The sequence below is a fragment of the Triticum aestivum genome, chromosome 4A (genome assembly GCF_018294505.1).
Source record: "Triticum aestivum cultivar Chinese Spring chromosome 4A, IWGSC CS RefSeq v2.1, whole genome shotgun sequence".
In the NCBI taxonomy this organism is placed as follows: domain Eukaryota; kingdom Viridiplantae; phylum Streptophyta; class Magnoliopsida; order Poales; family Poaceae; genus Triticum; species Triticum aestivum.
Window position 1 is genome coordinate 87023563 of NC_057803.1, and position 20237 is coordinate 87043799.

Sequence of the window (20237 nt, forward strand, 5' to 3'; positions counted from 1 at the left end):
AAAACCCACCTAAACCCCCTCCATCATCTCGGTTGTTTGATCACGATCGCGTGGCCAAAAACCGCACCTCATTTGGAGCTTCCTAGCTCCCTCTGCCTCTATAAATAGGGCACCCTCGAAATTTTCGGGCAAACCCTAGATCCCTCCCTCTCCTCGCACGCCGGACACAAACCTCGCCGAAGGACACGTCCGACTTACCTCCGCCGCCACCACGTGTCCGCCTCCCGTTGGCCGCCGCTCGTGCCCACTTCGTCGGCCCGGGAGCCCACAGCCGGCCCCCGAAGCCCATCGCGCCAACACCGCCGCCCAGATCCCGCGCCTCCTCACCGCAGAGCTCCGCCGCCCTTCGCCCGTCTGGTCGCCGGCGTAGCAGCTTGCTGGACCACCGCGCCTCGCCTTCCCATCATCTCCGCACCTCGCCGGAGGCCGTCACGTTCCTCATCACCAACGCAAGCGCCACCCGCCGCCTCCACGACACCCCGTGCCTCCTGCCTACTCCGGTTGCCGCCCGCAGTCCGCGGCCACGCCGGAATGCCCCTCGCCGGAGTCCAGTGACACTGCCGTCGCTATGGATCGGGAGGAGTCGATCCAGCCGACCCTCCATTCACCTCGTTGACTTCGCCTTCATGGGCCCCGCGGCCCAGCTCCGTCCCCGCCGGCCCGTTCCCTCCGGCCCCTACCTCCTCCTCATATGGGCCGAGCCCATGGGTGAGCAAACCCTCGATCTTCGCCCGATGCAAGTTTTAACTATTCTACGCTCACCTATTTTTCTGCTAAGTCCCGAGGATTTCAGTATTTTATGCATTTTTCATCGCATCGTAACTCTACACCCGTGGCTCCGATTCATGCGTGTAGCATATCAAAATGTTTGTCTCGATGAGTACATCATTTCATCTCATTGCATCATTTTTATTTGAGCTCATTTTGATGCCCGAAATGCTGTTGGAAGAGGGCTATGTGATGAAATTGTCAGATCTGTTTCAGCAAATAGATATTTGTCATTTTTGCCATGATTAATGTGTGCATGATATGCTCCTGAGCTCTACATGAGTTTTGTTATATGCCATGCCATCTTTACATAGATGCTTACCATGTATTTTTGTGATATGTGTGGTGACTAGCACAAGCTTGCAGAGTAGTGTAATCGGTAATGCTGATTTCAGGGACTTAGAATTTCACCAAGTCTTTGTCCTGATTTTGTCGTTATGCCATATGTTCATGTTGTTTCCTAGTGATCCGTGCCTCTTTTAAGGATGATAAGTAAGGATGATTTGTTAACATTGTGGTGCTCTATCCATCCATGTCTTTGTTTGCATTTATGGAGCATCCTATCTTGAGTCAATCGAGCTCTACTTTTGCTATATCGTGAATCCTGGCAGATTGTTGACTTGTTAGCGATTTTGCAGAGGATGTTGCTATTGATCCGTGCATGCTATGTTGTTGTTCTTGCCATGTCTAGCTTCTATGCCATGTATTCTTGATGGGTGTATGCTTAGTTTGTCATGCCATGCTCTATAGTGAGTGCATCGAGCTTGTAAACATGCCTACTCGTTAACTATTTTGCATGCTCCAGTTTTTTCACTAAGTCTGAGATCTGTTTATGTTTTTGTCATGTTCACATGCTTCCAATTGTATTTTCTGATCCCTTTTGGCTCAAGGTCACTAAGGGACTTTTGTTAAGTGCTTTGAGTAGCTTCATTCCATGCCTTGCTTTGCCATGTTAAGTTCCTGTAGCATGTAGTTTTCATGCTCTGAAGTGTGCTTCCTGATGAAAAATTCCAGACTTGTGTTAATTTCACTAAGTCTGAAACCTATTATCATTTGCACTTTTGTCATGCTTGTTTGAACCTGTTAATGGATGATTTAGCCGTAGCTCAGTGTTCATCTTTTGTCAAGCATCATGAGTGGATCCCTGCCATGTATTTTGTTGTCATGTGTGAGTGCTGTAGCATATTTATCTTGTTGCATTTAGATGGTTACTTGCTGTTTATCGCAGACCGGTGCCATATTTGTTTTGCTTGCCATTTCCAAACCGTGCATCCAATTCCGGTGATATTTATATCGATTTCAACCGAAATCACCTCACCTTTCTAGTGGCACTCTTGGATTTCCATGTTGAGTCCAGGTTCAATCATCCCTTTGCAAATCATGCATATGCACCGCATACCGCATCCCGCATATCATACCATGTTCACGTGTGGTTTGTTTACTATGTTGTGTGCCTCTTTCCGGTGTTTGCTTCTTTGGGTTGGTTCCGATAACGTCGCATTTGTGAGGACCTGTTCAACTACGTCCGTTTGTCTTCTTCATGGACTCGTTCTTCTTCCTTGCGGGATTTCAGGCAAGATGACCATACCCTCGAAATCACTTCTATCTTTGCTTGCTAGTTGCTCGCTCTTTTGCTATGCCTATGCTGCGATACCTACCACTTGCTTATCATGCCTCCCATATTGTTGAGCCAAGCCTCTAACCCACCTTGTCCTAGCAAACCGTTGTTTAGCTATGTTACCGCTTTGCTTAGCCCCTTTTATAGCGTTGTTAGTTGCAGGTGAAGATTGGAGCTTGTTCCATGTTTGGAACATGGATATTTGTTGGGATATCACATTATCTCTTATTTAATTAATGCATCAATATACTTGGTAAAGGGTGGAAGGCTCGGCCTTATGCCTGGTGTTTTGTTCCACTCTTGCCGCCCTAGTTTCCGTCATATCGGTGTTATGTTCCCAGATTTTGTGTTTCTTACGCGGTTGGGTTATAATGGGAACCCCTTGACAGTTCGCCTTGAATAAAACTCCTCCAGCAAGGCCCAACATTGGTTTTACCATTTGCCACCTAGCCTTTTTCTTTCCCTTGAGTCGGCCGGCTCATGGGTCATCTTATTATAACCCCCCCCCCCCCCCCGGGCCAGTGCTTCTCTAAGTGTTGGTCCAAACTGAGCGATGTCCGAGGCTACCAGGGGCAACTCTGGGATGGCTTACCCGACGTCTGCTCATCCGGTGTGCCCTAAGAACGAGATATGTGCAGCTCCTATCGGGATTTGTCGGCACATCTGGGTGGCTTTGCTGGTCTTGTTTTACCATTGTCGAAATGTCTTGTAACCGGGATTCGGAGCCTGATCGGGTCTGCCCGCTAGAAGGAATATCCTTCGTTGACCGTGAGAGCTTGTGATGGGCTAAGTTGGGACACCCCTGCAGGGTTTTGAACTTTCGAAAGCCGTGCCCGCGGTTATGGGCAGATGGGAATTTGTTAATGTCCGGTTGTAGAAAACCTGAAGTTGACCTTAATTAAAATGCACCAACCGCGTGTGGTACCGTGATGGTCTCTTCTCGGCGGAGTCCGGGAAGTGAACACGGTGTTGGAGTTATGCTTGATGTAGGTTGTTCTCGGATCACTTCTTGATCATAGTTTACCGACCGTGCCTTGCCTTCTCTTCTCGCTCTCATTTGCGTATGTTAGCCACCATATATGCTAGTCGCTTGCTGCAGCTCCACCTCATACCTTTTACTTTACCCATAAGCTTAAATAGTCTTGATCACGATGGTGTGAGATTGCTGAGTCCCCGTGACTCACAGATACTTCCAAAACCAGCTTGCAGGTGCCGTTGAACCGTGCGGATGACGCAACCAAGCTCAAGGAGGAGCTTGATGAAGATCTTGTCCTTTGTGTTGTTTCATTCTAGTTGATCAGTAGAGGAGCCCAGTTGGGGTCGATCGGGGATCTGTGTAGCATTTGGGGTAGTCTTCTTTTATTTTGGTTCCATAGTCGGACCTTGATTGTATCTGGATGATGTAATGCTTTATTCATGTAATTGTGTGAAGTGGCGATTGTAAGCCAACTATGTATCTCTTTCGCTTATGTATTACATGGGTTGTGTGAAGATTACCTCACTTGCGACATTGCTTTCAATGCGGTTATGCCTCTAAGTCGTGCTTCGACACGTGGGAGATATAGCCGCACCGAGGGCGTTACACAGTAGCAACTGGGTTAACAGGACTTCGGTAAACCGGGCTATAGCAGACTACCATGGCTCAATGGAAACACTAGACTACATTTCCCCATAAGAGAGGCTACCAAGGATAGACAACTAGGTTGTCGGATCCCACACATACCAAGCATTTCAAATCATACACACAATATGCTCGATATGTGCAAATACAACATGGCATCACAACAAAACTCTACAACTCAAAGTATTTATTCATTAGGCTTCGAGGAGCCAAGTATTACAAACATGGGTCTCATGACCCCACATACGGAGCATACAAGCAACAAGCACATGCAAAAACTTAACTTATCTGAGTGCACCCAACTACAAATGAAAAAGGCTGAGAAGCCTGACTATCTACAAGATCCTGTCGAGGGCACAAGATCGTAGCTTAGGTAACATGCTAAACGTCGAAGTCCACGCGGAACTACTAGTGAGACTGAAGTCTCTCTTCAAAAACATAAATTAAGCAAACGTGAGTACAAATGTACCCAGCAAGACTTACATCAGAACTAACTACATATGCATCAGTATCAACAAAGGGATGGTGGGGTTTAACTGCAGCAAGCCAGCTTTGACTCAGTGGCTATCTTAAACTACGACTGCGGATAACTCTTTTGAGGTGGCGCACACAAGTCCACATATTCCCATTCAATACACCACTATGGATCCGCTCCTGTCTCCCTACGAGAATGTCATCCATAGAACCCACGCTTATCTTGCGCATTTTAGGGTATCCACTTTCACTTGTCTATGAACTATACAGGCAACCCAGAGGTCCTTTACCGCGAACACGGCTATTCGAATAGATCATTTATAACCCTGCAGAGGTGTACTTCTTCACACACGCTCTCGCCACTTACCACCATGTACACATCGTGTATCTCGGCAATCTTCAAGCGGAAGCCTGGCGAGGGAGTCGGCCACGACCTGACTAACCACACAAGTCTCTAGTCCAGGTTTATCGCCTATTCGGGTTCCATCCGCGAGGAGATCCGGCCGGGGTTTCACTCACAGCCCCAAACGATGTGTGCAGGGTTCCCGAGACACCAAACGGGCGCCCGGTACACCGTGCCACGGTGTATCTACCGCATCATAGCCCACCCCTAGGGTCAGCGCTACGCACGGCCTCCAACACATATCCTACAAACACCAGAAACAAGTTGCAACTCCTGGATAGAGATTGAGGCGGTTAATAAGTCGAGAGGGTCCATTGGTTTCGGGCCCAACGCGTGGTAGTAGCTGTTCATGGATCACAAACACAGAACTCAGTTCCTAATGACGGTTTCAATGAGACAACCCACCATGTACTCCTACATGGCCTCTCATCGGTACCTTTACCAAATCGTGTTCACACACTTAGCTCTCAACAGTAGGACATGTTCACAACTTTCCAATTCATCCCTAATGAATCAGACCTGACACAACTCTAAGCAGTCGCAGGCATAACAAACAAGCATGAATGAGTAGGCACATCAGGGCTCAAACAACTCCTACTCCTACTAGTGGGTTTCATCTATTTACTGTGGCAATGACAGGTCATGCAGAGGAAAGGGGTTCAACTACCGCAGCATGTAATAGTTGAATTGTTGTTGTCCTAATGTAGTAAAAAGAGAGGAGAAGCGAGAGAGTGGGATTGTATCGGAATGAACAAGGGGCTTTTGCTTGCCTGGCACTTCTGAAGATAGTATAGTTCTTCATCGGTGTCATCGATCACATTGTCGGTAGGTCGTCTACTGAGAGGGGACAAACACCGGCAACAGAGAAGGAAACACAATCAATGCAATGCACACTATGATGCATGATCATGACATGGTGAGTGTGTTGGGCTAATGCAGCTACAACCAGATGGGTTTGAGTTATTTTGAACCAAAGGTTCAACTCCAAACTTAAACTATGAATTCAAATAGTGAATTATCATGCTTTGATCTAAACAGCAAGGTTAAGTTGCTTTATCATGCATGAAACCGATACAGATGGATAGATTGGATTTTTCTGATCATTTTTCATATATAACTCTTTGCATTTGGAGCTACAGATTAATTTCTATTATTTTTAGGAGTTTTAGGCATTTTTTGGAATTTCCTGAATTATTAAAAACCAGAAAATGATTAACTGCGTCAGCACTACGTCACTGTGACGTCAGCAGGGTCAACAGGGTCGCCCAGAGTCAAACCTGACGTGTGGGGTCCACACATCAGTGGCACAGTTAGTTAACTGGGTTAATTAGCATTAAGCTAACCCTAACTAAAGTGTTAGCAGGGCTGGGCCCACACATCAGTGGCACGGTAGGTTAATTTAGTTAAATTATAAACTTAACCAAAATTAGCAGGGGCCAGGGCCCACTTGTCAGCGACCCAGGGGGTCATTTGGTTAGTGCCTAACCGGTGTTTAGCCGGAGTTAAGGCCGCCGGCGAGGCCAGTCGCGGTAGAGGTCGTTGGAATTCCTCCTCCGGCGACCATTTGGACGGAGGAGGCCACGAGCGAGGAGCTAGGGCTCGTCCACGTTGTTAGGAGCAAACGAGAGGGGCGGGGGTGGCCTAAGCTCACCGAAAACGAGCTCGCGGCGGCGCGGTTACTATGGTGGCGATGGCGTCGGGCGCTACAGAGCGCGGGCGAGTTCAGGGGCTCTACGGCCTCCTGGCGTCACCACGAGCATGACCCAGTACGCGGGCGCCACTAACGTGAGCTAAAACGACGGTAGTGCCATGCTCGCCGGTGATGAGCTCATGGGCACTTGCGTCCGATGGCTACGATGCGGAAACACGCACGAGGATAGCTCATGGGGAGGTCAATGAGTAGCTCAGCGTGCTCGAGGACGCTCGGAGGTCGGCGAATCGAGCGACGTCATTCGTCGAAGTAGACAAGGAAGATGGCGACGGTGACGACGCTGCAGGGCATCCGCGGGCGCGTCCCTCGGCTTGGAGCTTCACGGCATCAAGGCGGAGCTAGAGGTCATAGCCACTGGGCAAGGGGACAGCGGTGGGTGCAGTGCTTTGCGGCGGCGCACTTCGGCAGTGCTCGGGCTGCCCTGGAGAGAGAGAGAGAGAGAGAGAGAGAGAGAGAGAGAGAGAGAGAAAGAGAGAGAGAGAGAGAGAGAAAGAGAGAGAGAGAGAGAGAGAGCAGAGCAGAGGGGAGAGAGGCTGCGAGTGAGGGGAAAGGACCAGGGGGCTCGGGCGTCTCCAGGCGCTCGGTCGAAAACGGGGGAGGAAGCAGGAGGTGGCGTCCGCGGGCGACACGCCTCTGCCAGTTGGCAGAGGTAGACGACGAGGAGGAGGAGGTGGGCTGGGCCAGCGAGCTGGGCCAGCTGGGCTGCTAGGTAAGCCAGGTGGTTTCTAACCCTTTTCTATTTCTGTTTCTGTTTTCTAATTCTTCTGTAGCTTCAGGGCTTTATTAAAAATATCTAAACATTCTAAAAAATCATGAAACTACTCATGGCCACTGTTTAGAGTATATCCAACAGTAAACATTTTAGTTTATGATTATTTGGACATTTAAAATATTTTATAGCATTTAAATGTCCAAATGCAAATAACATATGATTTAATCCAGTGATCTTATGATGTCCTAGAAAAGTGTGAATCATTTTTGTCAGAGGTTCTAGATCAAGGCAAAGATGATGAACATTTTAGAAGGGCATTTCAGGTTCATTGAAAAAGATTTTGGTAAACCCTAGTTGGATTAAGAGGGTGCTGAGGGTTCTGTCATCCCCATTTCAAATTTGCAAGAGAGAAAGTAAACATGATGCATGGAGATTATGCAATGACAGGCAAGACTAAACTAGTGCTGTGACAACTTGACGCAATGATATGGCAGCTTGAAAGCAAAGGGGTTTACTCCTCAAGCTCTCTGTATCATGTGATCAATTTTCGTGGGGTGCAACCAGTTTTCATCCCTGCGGTGTGGAAACTTTATGTGCCCCCGAAGATCCACGTTTTCTTGAGGCTTTTCTCTTATAACAAACTGATGACCAGAGACAACCTGAGGAAAAGGCACATCATTAAACCCCTTGATTGTGTCTTCTACTCTGATTAAGAAACTAACGCTCACTTGTTTTTTGAATGCATCGTAGCAAAAAACATTTGGTTGTTTGCGGCTGACCACTTTCAGGTCCGAATAGGAATAGGATATGAATCTGTAGCCAGATTCTGGGTATCTAACAAGAAGAATTCTGCTCTAAACATAGTTTCTTTAGCTGTCCTCTGGTGTTTGTGGAAGTATAGGAACTCTATCATCTTTAACAACACCATTTGGACCTCGATTTTGCAAGTTTGGAGGCTGATCCTCAGAACCCTCAAGTTCTGGGTGATCTTGGCACCAGAAAATGGCAAGACTCGTCTGGAGATTTTCCTGACAGCACTAACAGCTTTCTTACTACAGCCGCTAAGAATAACGAGTGGCTGATGCTGGGAGGTTGTGCGAAGGATGGGGGTGTGAACCAGTGGGGCAGGCTGAAGATCTCTGAAGATGACTGGCGTTTCCATTCCCCAAAGAAGCAGGGGGACCTGAAGGGCAAAAGCATGCTGAGTAGCCCAGTCTCAACTCTTGTCTGCTGGTCTCCTGAAGCAGCTTTAGCGCCACCTTTCAAGTTCAGAAAGGCTGCGGAGATGGAAGCAAACACAAACCTGGAGATTTTAGTCTGATTTGTGTTGCTCTAGTTTCGGGCCTGCGTGCCGCCTCATCTATTCAAAGATATGTATTTCGGTTTCCCTTTTACTCATAGTGCCGTTTAAGGCTGAACTACTCCTCTAAGTGAGCTGCTATATAACTGGAGAACCCGTTTTTTGGTTTCATGCTGAGTAATGGAACCAGGGAGGAGAACCTCCCTGTTCATCTAAAAAAACAACTTGACGCAAAACACATAAGATAGAGGTCTTGAAGGAACACACGTAGGAACCAATAATCACTTTGCGTGTAGTGTGCCAGCCCAAATTGCTATGCAGGGCTTGCCTGTTATTTTGACAGCACGAGTGTGAGACAGGATTTGGTAGTTCTCAATGGAGTCAGTGATCAGGGCATACCACTTCACGGGCTACTCAAGCGGACGTCGTGGGTGTGCCCCAACGCCACCACATGTCGCATACTCGCATCAGGGTCGGTCCTGAGATTTCGGGGTCCCGGGGCGAAACTAAAATCCGGAGCCCTTTTATTAGCATACTAGATAAAAAAATTGCATTGCAAGGAAGACACTTATTAGCTTACCAAACAGTAAGTCAATAAAACATGGGTTAGTTGAGGCGGTTTTGAGAAAAATTTGTGGGAAAAACCAAATATGAAACAAAAAAATCAAAATAAGGAGGAGGCATAGGGAGGTTGGACTAAGGATAAACTTAAGATGGAACATTGCGTTCTTTATAATTAGTAGAGATGGTAATAAGTTAATAAAACATTGGGACAGTTGAGATTTTTTTTCCAGCAAAACTAGTGGGAAAATAATAAAGGATGGGAGAGAGATAAACAAAAACAGGTGCGAGGACGTAGAAAAACAAAGGACAATCGTAATACAGAACCTCATTCTTTTAGATAGTATATATAGTACCCTAAAAAAGATAGTATATATAGAGATAGATGAAATAATAAGTATATCAAATATTTTCTTCATACATGAAATGTTACGAAGAACATTTATAGATTACCTTAGATTTTTCTTCAAATATTCCATGATGTCAACATTGACTTCTATATGGTCATCGTCTCTTGATTAGCATTAGTTTGCTCATCCACAACGATCTCTATGATACTATCAACTCATGAAATTATTTTCTCATCTCTTTTTTCTCACCACCGGACATAGTAGATCTGAAATTTAGAATAGACAAGTACTAATTAAAAACTTAACACAAAGTCTTATGGAAAATTCTAGGGCGGAAGATAAGACCACATAATCAACCTTATTTGAAATCAACGATGATGTGTATGGCAAGGACCGAGGTAGCCTATGCGTGGTGGGCATTTGCTGCGTCCGTTGGCGCGCGGCGGTCGGCGGCCAGCGCTTGGCGCTCGGTGGCTCAGGCGACTTTACAAATCGCGATTAGTGGAGACAGAGACGAGGGCCGGCAATCCATATGCAAACCTAGATCCATCGGATGGATCCATGCGTGTGTAATGTACGGTTAGGATGCCAATGCACGTATTTGCACGGTTCCACGAAGCCCAGTTTGCATTTTTCTTCGCCTCACCCAGCAAAGCCCAAATCACTCACGTATATGCAGGGCCAGGTAGGAGGGGGCCCCAAGATATTGGGGGCCCGGGGCGCCCCCCCCCCCCCCCCCCCCCGGGGCCGGCCCTGACTCGCATGTTGGACGTGCCCCGCGAAATGCGTTTTTTCCATGCACCCATTTTGGGTTATTTTTTGAGCTTTTGGATGTTGCAAGATTTTTGCTAGGTGTTTGTGGTTTTTATTTATTTATTTATTGCTAGGTTCAAGAGAACATTTCAAGAAGGTGAATGCACGAAAACAAAATATAACTCTCAACTTATGATGAGTGTCGCACATGCAGTATATCACTTGCCATCACCGAAGAAGATGACAATGACGTCTGCAAAGGGTATCTTTTAATTAGTGATGTCGAGTTCTCAAACAATGGTAGGAGTATTGTACTTTTGCTGGCCGAGGACGTTGTGTTCCGGCAAAAGAAGTCACAGTTCTATCGCCATCCATCGATTATCATGAGACTAGAGCGCAGGTAAAAGCGTTTGTCGCAGTTAACAGAACGATCGCCGAGAGGAAAGAAGGAAAAGAAGAAAAAGAAGCAATGATCAAGCGCAGCGACGGGAGCGCGCGCTTTTTTTTTGCGGGTGAAAAAAAAAATAAGCGACGGGAGCGCGCGCTTATTCCCAGCCCCTGCTTTCGGTCACCCACCTGATCTGATCGGTACACGCTAACAACTCCTGGGAAAGAGCGGGTATCCATAATGTATAGCGCCTCACTCACTCACCTGGCAAAGCGGCAATCAGGGATGAACAGCCTCCGCTGCCCCCTACTGACCAACACCACTTCTCGCAGGGAGCGGCCCCGTGCCGCGCCGTCATCATCACCGCCAGTTCGCCGCCGAGACCGGGCGCGCGCTCTACGTACGCGCGCGCGCGCATGCACTCGAGTGCGTCGACGGTCGACACAACAACGTACTCCGACCGACCGCCGAGCGAGCGAGCTCATTGACGTTTTCGTCGTCGCTCGCCGGCCCGCTCGTCGTGGAGCGGGAGCGGGGCAGGGAAGAGGCAGCTAGCGCCACGTCCGGACGTGACCGCTGATCGACCATGCCTTTGTCTTGTGAGTCGTGTCCTGTCCATGTATATCGTCGGTGCAGATGGACGTATGTGCGCGGTAACGGTTTGTCCTTGCTAGGCTAGCTAGGGAGCAATACTGTTCAAAGCCCGGAATCACAGGGTAAACCTATGTAGCATAGAAGGGAACACATCGTGTGATCTCTATATATTGTCTCTCTAGCTCAACGTACTTCGGCTACTCCCACTCACTGACCGCGGTGCTGTGTGATTTTGACAACGGAAAGTCTTCAGAGATTGCTATGGCATCCAGTTGCTTTCACATACTTCACTCAGGTAGCGAAGCCACAAGCACTTAATCTAAGATCTGCATTTTTTTTCGCCAAAAAAAACTTAATCTAAACGTCAAGCGCATGATGAATTGACACGACACGTACACGCTCATGCGTGTCACTGTTTCGGCAATCTACCATACACCGAAATATAGAAAAATCACGACATGCACTGTGCAGGCATGTTAATTAGTCGGTCGCTCCTGGAAAGAAGCATGACTATATAGAGACACGCCTGTGTATGTGCAAGGATTGACATGTACGGCCTACCGATCGATCGACGACTCGACTGATATGTCGCGTACCGACGGTGACCTGACACCATTATACAAAGATACGATCACTGTTCATCCCTGTACGCGTTCGTATTTGTTTACTTTTTTGGCTTGGTTTCCAAGCATAACGATGTGGCACGTGAACAGTGTAGTTGCAAAAGGCGTTGGTTGAGTTGTGTACCGTTGTACTGCCACCAGTCTATAAGGAGTATGTACAACGAAAAGTGCACGCAGCGGCCGAACTCCATGGAGCTATTTGTTTATTTATTTTCGGTCGATTTTTTTTACTATTTCCACACTTCAAAAAAACCTGAAAGAAAAGTATACATAGACATATATTTGTCATATACATGCATAAAACTTGACGAACCTCGGCCCCATTTTTTTTAACACATATGCTCATATGTGATGTATAAAAAAAATTGCAGATACATAGATTAAAATGGGCTTTTCCTTTGCTGTATTTGGGCCAGGTATTTGTCTTTTTTGTGTAGCATGCAAATGATAGAATTAGTTGATCAAACTTTATACAAACTTGAAGAACATGCATATGTATTGGTAGAATTATTTATTAAAACTTCTAAATGTGTTTCGATTATTAGTTTTCAAAAAATGGGCTCCATGGAGCACGTCCTTTCTAATGCTGCTCTTGTATGTACAACAAATATGAAAACATATCCAATGGCTGCATTCGTCCAAGGTTAGCAAAGATAATTTTGTACATGAATAAGAACGACGGTACGATAGTCTTTATTTCCCCGCAAAAAAAAAATAGAAATATTAATCATGGTTTCGTCACTGAAAAGAAATATAAGAGATAAGTGTGCCTTCGAGTATAATACTAAGAGGCTATCGCTTGTCAATATTGTTCTGAAGTCACATCATTTTAGTACCGCTCCGTTCAGCAAAGAAGAACACTAAGAGATCCGGATTCAAAAAATTATACGTCTTCCATGCCACTGACGTCCTCTGCCGGGCCTCGGCGCGCACCGGTTGAACATGATCATCTATCGAGCGAGGTACTATCACTCTACGATGCAGCACTTAGAATTCGTCTGTGGCATGAAACAACAGTCGGACGTAAGTTCAAGTCCCCGGACATGAAAAGGATGCGCGTGTGAAGGCAGCTATAGTTGGATTATACAGAAGGGAGCAAACGCGGAATTTATGGCTGCTAAAGTTAGGAGATTGTTTCATGAAGCTTCCCAACGAGTTTAGGAGTTTGCAAAAGGAAGAATTACCGGTTATCTTTAGCGTTCATTTTTTGTGTCTGACAACAAGTTAGTAATTGCGCATATAAAAAAGTATATACAGTAATTGTGCATGGAAAAGTAATCTGTAGAGGAAAAAGGGAAATCATCTGAAATGGCAAAATACAGCAGTCTCCCAACGCCGGTGTCTTTCGGTCTAACTGGAATCAACAAATCCGTATATACTAATCGTGACTATCCCGGACGTCCGGCACGTCCCCTAAACTCAGCCAAGTGGTAGTAATAATAACTGATGTTTTCCAGCCAGAGAGAATGGTGATGATTTTGTCTGTCCATAGCCCATTGACCAGGCGGGCAGGAGCCAAGGAGGCGGCGGCGACGAAGATGACCAACGACCAACGGCATTGGGAGCGTGTGGATTCTCCCGTTCCCAATGGTCGGTCGTGGCACACGTGAGCCGAGCCGGTGCAGTCAGGACTCAGGAGCCACGCACGCCACCAGCACAGCGCTGGCTGACGACCCAAAGAGGCGTGGCCGAGACGGCTCACACCACCCATCTCTCGTCCTCGAACGGAGTAGGAAATGCTCTGTTCTGATCTGCTCTGTTCATCCACCTGCTGCGCTAGCGCTAGAATGTCCGTGCGGTCGAGGCCACCGGCCACGCCATTCTCCTCCTGCCTAGGCTTGTACCCCTACCACTAGTGCTCTCTTGCCTTTGACCGCCGCCCGGTGGGCCCGGCGCATAGGATAGAGGCCCGTTGCCTGCCCTAATCAAAGGTTTTGGGCGCTCACGGGCCGTGCGCCCCTCAACTCAACTCGGCCCTGTAGTTCGACGACACCATCCTACCGCCTTTTCTTATTTGTCTGGACTGCGCGGCGCCGGGTAGACCCAGTCTTGTGCACCGTCACGTGCATGCAGTTCGTTTTCCCCACCTCCTACGAACCGTACGCGACACACGCAGTTTTCTTGCGGTAAGCACCTCAACTTGCCCGGCATGCAGGCATGTAGGTCTATTTCCCACCTCGCAGCAGCCTTTCCAGGAGGCAGTAAAAAGAAAAGGATAAAAGAAAAAAACCACAGCTAGCAGTAGGAGTATTGCACTGGAGCAAAGCATACACGCTGACTGACTGACATGTCTTTGCAGAATGCTGCTAGTACTGCTGCTGCTGCCGCCTCCGACAGGCTCTCAGCAAAGAAATTAAAAGGGAAAGGGAAAAGAAATGCGTACGTTGTAGATGTACCGCTGCCTGCACGACACAGCAAAGTGCGGGCGCGGTCGAGTGCTGCGCCCCTGTCTGGTCGCGCTCCACCTCCACTCCCGTTGCATGCCACGCAGCCATGGACCGGGTCTAGGCGACCACGTCCTGAGGCGTTAACCCAGCCCCGCAATCATGATTAGTCCCCCATTACGCTGCCCTCGAAACCATTTTTTTATGAGTGTTTTATTAATATAATCGCTTCCTCCTTCGCTTTTTCCGCCCCTCGTTCGCTGCTTAATTAATGAGTAGGACTAGAAGCAGTAGCACGTCTGTACTCATTTGTCCGTTTGTTTATTCAACCCTGGAACCCAGCCACAGCCAGTTTGACGACCGCGCCCCCGCACCAGCATGAGTGCACCCGGTCCACATGCGCCAGCCAGCATCGCCAATCTTGAGGTGGAATGGACGGCGCAGGCAGCCCCACGCCGGTGGACCAGGTGAGGCGCGCCCAGCCAGTGGCCCGGCAGGAGCGTTGTGTCCATCGGTTACGGTGCAGCCGAGGGTGAAGAGAGACAAGACGACGACCTCCGCCTCCTCTTCTCGCCTCCGTTAGCTTGGTCTCTCTCGGCTCTCTCTATAACTCGCGTGCCTTTCTCTTTGGGCTCCTTCCTTTCTTCGCGTGCTCTGCAGCGCGCAAGAATCAAAAGGCGCCACCAGCGAGCGAGCGTGGCGCCGTAGACCGACCGCGGCGACACCGAAAGAGAGAGAGAGAGAGAGAGAGAGAGCGAGAGACAAGAATTAAAGCCAGCAGCCGGGCTGGTCTTTGGCGCAATCCTTGCGAATCCTCGCGAGATCCTGTTTTTGTTTGCCTTTCCGCGTAGGGGAGGGATTCCGCCGGGAATTTGTTGACCGGCATGGAGGAGGCCGAGGAGATGCAGGTGGAGCGGGTGCACGAGGACGCGGAGCACGGGGGCGCCGACGCCGACAAGCTCAACTACGAGATTTTCTCCATCCTCGAGAGCAAGTTCCTCTTCGGCTACACCGACCCGCACCAGCTCTGGCTGCCCAAGCCGCCGCCGCCACCGCCGGCGCAGGCGTCGCAGGCGGCCATGGCGGCCACGGGGAAGGCGGCGCAGCGCGGGAAGGTGTGCGTGCTCTGCGTTGATGGCGGCGGCGGCGGGCTCAGGGCGCTGCTCGCCGGCCGCGCGCTCGCGCACCTCGAGGCCGCGCTCCAGCGCGCCTCCGGGAGCCCCGACGCGCGCGTCGCCGACTTCTTCGACCTCGCCGCCGGCACGGGCGCGGGCGGCGTCTTCGCCGCGATGCTCTTCTCCACGCACTCGCGCGGCGCCCCGCTGTTCCGCGCCGAGGACACCTGGCGCCTTGTGGCGGACCACGCGCCCAGGCTCTTCCGCAGGCCCGCTGGCTCCACCTCCCTCTTCTGCCGCGCCAAGAAGCGCCCGCTCGCCGCGCCCACGGCGGCGCTCAGCGTCGCCATGAAGGCCGCGTTCGGCGAGGAGCTCACCCTGCGGGACACCATCAAGCCCGTGCTCATCTCCTGCTATGACCTCAGGTCGTCCGCGCCGCTGCTGTTCTCGCGCGCCGACGCCCTGGAGAGCGGGAGCTACGACTTCCGCCTCTCCGACGTCGGCCGCGCGGCCTGGTCGGAGCCCGGCCGCTTCGAGCCGGCCGAGGTGGCGTCGGTGGACGGCGTGACCTCCTGCGCCGCGGTGGACGGCGGGCCGACCATGGGCAGCCCGGCCGCCGCGGCCATCACGCACGTGCTGCACAACAAGCACGAGTTCCCGTTCGTGCGCGGCGTCGAGGACCTCCTCGTGCTCTCCATCGGCGGCTGCTCCGGCGCGGGCGGCTCCGGGGCCACCGCGGACGCCGACATCACGCGCATGCGCCGGTGGGGCCCCAAGGAGTGGGCCCGCCCCATCGCCCGCATCGCGGCCGATGGCGCCGCCGACCTGGTGGACCACGCCGTTGCACGCGCCTTCGGGCAATGCCACTCGTCCAATTACCTGCGCATTCAGGTGAGCAAGCATAGCAAATTCTCGGCCCGCCCGCCATTTATGGCATGTTGCACGGCCGTTTCCTTGGATGTTAATTAACTCTGGCGTGATCAGGCGAAGCGGGAGAGCATGCCGCCGTGCGGGCCGGACGGGGAGTACGACCCGACGCAGGCGAACGTGCAGGCGCTGCTCGCGGCGGCGGACGAGGCGATGAAGCAGCGCAACGTGGAGTCGGTGCTCTTCGAGGGGAGGCGGATCGGGGAGCAGACCAACGCGGAGAAGCTGGAGTGGTTCGCCGCCGAGCTCGTCGCTGAGCACCGCGGCAGGGGCTCCCGGATCGCGCCCACCGTCGCGTTCAAGCAGGCGCCGGCGCTGGGCTGAGCTGCGCTGGCTGGTGGCCGTGCACCGCCGTGCTGTGGAGCAAGGGTCGACGACATGTTGTAGGCCTCTCCTCGCTTTCTTTGGACGGAAAATTCTGCTGCACTTTTTACGTGGCAGTGGCAGTGTGGCATGGCATGGCATGGCTCCCTGAAGCATTTGCCATTGGGAAAATTCGAAGGTGAAAACATTGGAAGGAACATCCGCGATATACTCCAGATTCTTAGCTTCATTTCGACTTATTAGGATATATATGTAGCTGCCCCCGAATGCAGAATTATGCCCCGGCTGAAGTGGGCGTTTGAGTTGCGATATGATCCGCTGAAATGCAGTGGATACAGCTGCTGCGGTGCTGCAAGCACGGGCCTCCTCCGAACATAAATAAATCCTCCAGAGTTCATCTAAGCCAGCCCTGCGAATTTTCAGTACCAAACGATATTTGTCAGCTGGATGAAGTGTGTTCCATTTCAACGCTCATTTTACAATCAGAAAAAGACTTCTGTTTTCTGCATTCCGTCCATGTCTATTAATCTCATAGTTGAGTCCACGTCTTAAAGCGCATGTAGTGTAGTGGCTTTTCTGCCTGTTGTGGCATTATTTTCAGATAGGCCGACGCATAACTGATCGAAACAGACATCTCGGAGATCCCTTTCTTGAAGAAGCGAAAGAGAGCCCTGTAGATGTATGTATGTCCTATCACTGTCTTGATGCTGACCGGGGCATGCTTTTCATCCAAGAGCATAAAGATTCCTCCAAGCGAACTAAATCAAGTATATGGGCATGGGTTCTTAATTAAGTTTCCGAATCAGGTAATGTTTTGTTTTGTTACAACATGCTGCAAACAGTTCTAGCCTTTTTCCTCCCGGCCACTGATAACCGTATATGCGCATCATGTTAAGAGGATTGAACTGAGTTCGTGCTCCCCCGCAAAAGAAAACCCCCTGAAAAATAAAATAAAAACTGAGTCTGTGCTTGACTGAAGAAAGGCTATTTTGCAGCCTAAGGTTCTTTAAAGCTAACTCGCAAACGTCTCCGGTATATGTCCGTTTTTATGTCCGTACCTGGTCCGCGGACATGATGCCGGAGTGAGCCATCCAAAGCTATTCACAAATTAGTCAGGTTGGGAGGAGAGAGTAGAGGGGCACCATGCATGTAGTGGGATTTGTGGTATGATGTTTTGTTGAGGGGAGAGAGATGAGAGGGAGATCATGCATGCGAAGAGAGTGAAAAGAGAGGAGGACAACGCGAGAACTTTTCGTTGATCAAGTGGATATCCGGACTGTGGCAAAGTCCCCCATAATTGTTTCTAGGATATACGAATCCGTATGTCTGAACTGCTAAGCGGATATATACAGGTCTTTGTTGGATGGCAAAAATGTCCCAACATAGAGTGGAGATTTGAAGGTCCGCTTTGAAGATGCCCTAACCTATTCGTTTGGCTCACTTTTCTATCAACTTTTTCTGGCCTTATTTGATCCTGAATTATGTACCTCCCCCCCCCCCCCCCCCCCCGCACACACGAAAATGTAGTTCTCATTTTAATTTTGGTTACAATATTTCTTTTGTAGCAATTTTGTTACATGTTTGACTACTAACAAAATGTGCAAATACAAAAGTAAACATCTTAAGTTATGTGCACAGGGAAAATGGACATTTTTTTACACAAAAAATATGTGCATAACCTTCACACCACAATGCACAACTCTTTTTTAGCTTTTCTTCTTCAAACATCTTGAGTGATTTGCATGTTATGGATTTTCTCTCGCATGCGGGAGGGAGGTCATTGTTAGGGCACACAAGAGGTCATAAAAACGGAAAATTGAAGAAAGAGGAAATAGTTGGCGTTTCGTGTGACAGTGTCGTCGAAGGACGACTATTTGTCCGGTAGGGACGACCACCGGCCGATCAAGGGGTCGAGGCAAAGACATAGTGAGTTTGCCGATATTCATGCTCTTCAGGGAGGAGGTAAGGCCCTACTCCTGCCTTATTGTGAAGGTAGACGAAGATCTATGGGATCACCGGCGAGATCTATTCTGGAGATTACAACCCACTCCTCCCGGCGACAGAGTGTAAAGTTCGTCAAAGAGGGTCTGCCTAGGGTTTCTTACTTAACACTGTGGAGGGTCCCTAGAGTTGGGAAACATAGTAGAAAACAAAAAATGCCCTACATATCAAGTTACATGGGTCACTATGAAGATACAAACGAGATTAATTTGTATCATCACCAACTCCCATTTTGCAGCACAAGAAAAGTTGGTGAAGTCATTCATGCAGATTCTCGTAGCTATGATTTACAACCTCTGAACTGCGAGTTTTTTCTCCCTTGAACCAAGATTGAAAGCACGATCTCTCCACCGGGTTGCACCGTACGGAGTCAGCGATCCGGCATGCTTCGCCGTCTAGAATTAATGGTCGTCGGAGAACTATAGAGGGTGGAGCAGCCTTGCGACTATAGGAACTAGTTTCATGGAGAATGAGAGATAGGGGGCAGCCCTTGCGCAAGAGCTGGCCCCCTCTATATATAGGGGGGGAGGGAGAAGACTTGGAGGAGGATCTCCCTCCCCTTAGGAGTGGCGCACCAAGGGCTGGGCCCTACCCCAACCCTAGCCACACCCCCTTGACTTGGGTGCCAAGGCTAGGGGTGGCGCCCATCTCACGGGCCCCAAAGGCCCATTCGGTTGGCCACCCTATAGGCCTTTCCTATAGGGATGGCCCACAACTCCTTATACTTCCATGCTTATGTAAATATTTATCTGTGCACGCATTTGTCCGGCAAGCTGCGCTTGTAACTTGTGCTCCATGTCAAACCACCCAAAGACAGGAGTAGGGTTTTACACCCCCACGGCGGCCCAAACCTGAGAAAGCCTTGCGCATGTACTCTTGGATTTGCTCTCCGTGCTCGTCGATCTCCCAAGCAGAACTAAAGGGATCCTCACCGGCCCCATAGATTGTCGTACTCTGGCAATCACGATGAATGAAGGAATAAGGAGCAGCAAGACCCTAAGATTGGGGATTCCCAAGGCACCCCAAGGTAATATTCAAGGGAGACCCAAGTGTCTAAGCTTGGGGATGCCCCGGATGGCATCCCCTCTTTCATCTACAATTCATCGGTATGTTACTTGGAGCTATATTTTTTCATCACATGATATGAGTTTTACTTGGAGCGTCTTGTCCAATTCTTTATTTTGCTTAATTGTTAGTTTGCCATGACCATTGTTTGTTGGACACACATTTTGAGAGAGACACACATTCATCATAATTTATTAGAATACTCTCTAAGCTTCACTTATATCTTTGAGCTATGCAGTTGCTCTATTGCTTCACTTATATTTGTTAGAGCACGATGGTGGTTATATTTTATAGAAATGATTGCACTCTCATGATTCACTTAAATCTTTTTGAGAGTCTACTAAATAGGAGGTGATAATGAGCATGGGTTATAAGAATAGTCCAAAAAGGATAGGTATTTATGAGTGGTATGATAAAAACATTCATGTAGATCACTAAATATGAAACATATTTTAAATATATTGACGTCGTAATATGAAAGGGTATTGGTTCATGATCATTGGTTAGTAGAAATATCAATATTAAAGCTTGTTATTAACAACGCA

The 20237-nt window shown here is 49.2% G+C and overlaps 1 protein-coding gene across 1 annotated transcript; it reads left to right on the forward strand.

The window, feature by feature from the left end:
• The first annotated feature begins 14591 nt into the window (after nt 1–14591).
• On the forward strand, nt 14592–17137 carry LOC123085313 (patatin-like protein 6). Its single transcript, XM_044506936.1, has 2 exons — nt 14592–16266; nt 16360–17137. The coding sequence occupies exons 1-2, from the start codon at nt 15145–15147 to the stop codon at nt 16624–16626; spliced, it is 1389 nt and encodes a 462-aa protein (XP_044362871.1). The 5' UTR covers nt 14592–15144; the 3' UTR covers nt 16627–17137.
• The last annotated feature ends 3100 nt before the right edge of the window (nt 17138–20237 follow it).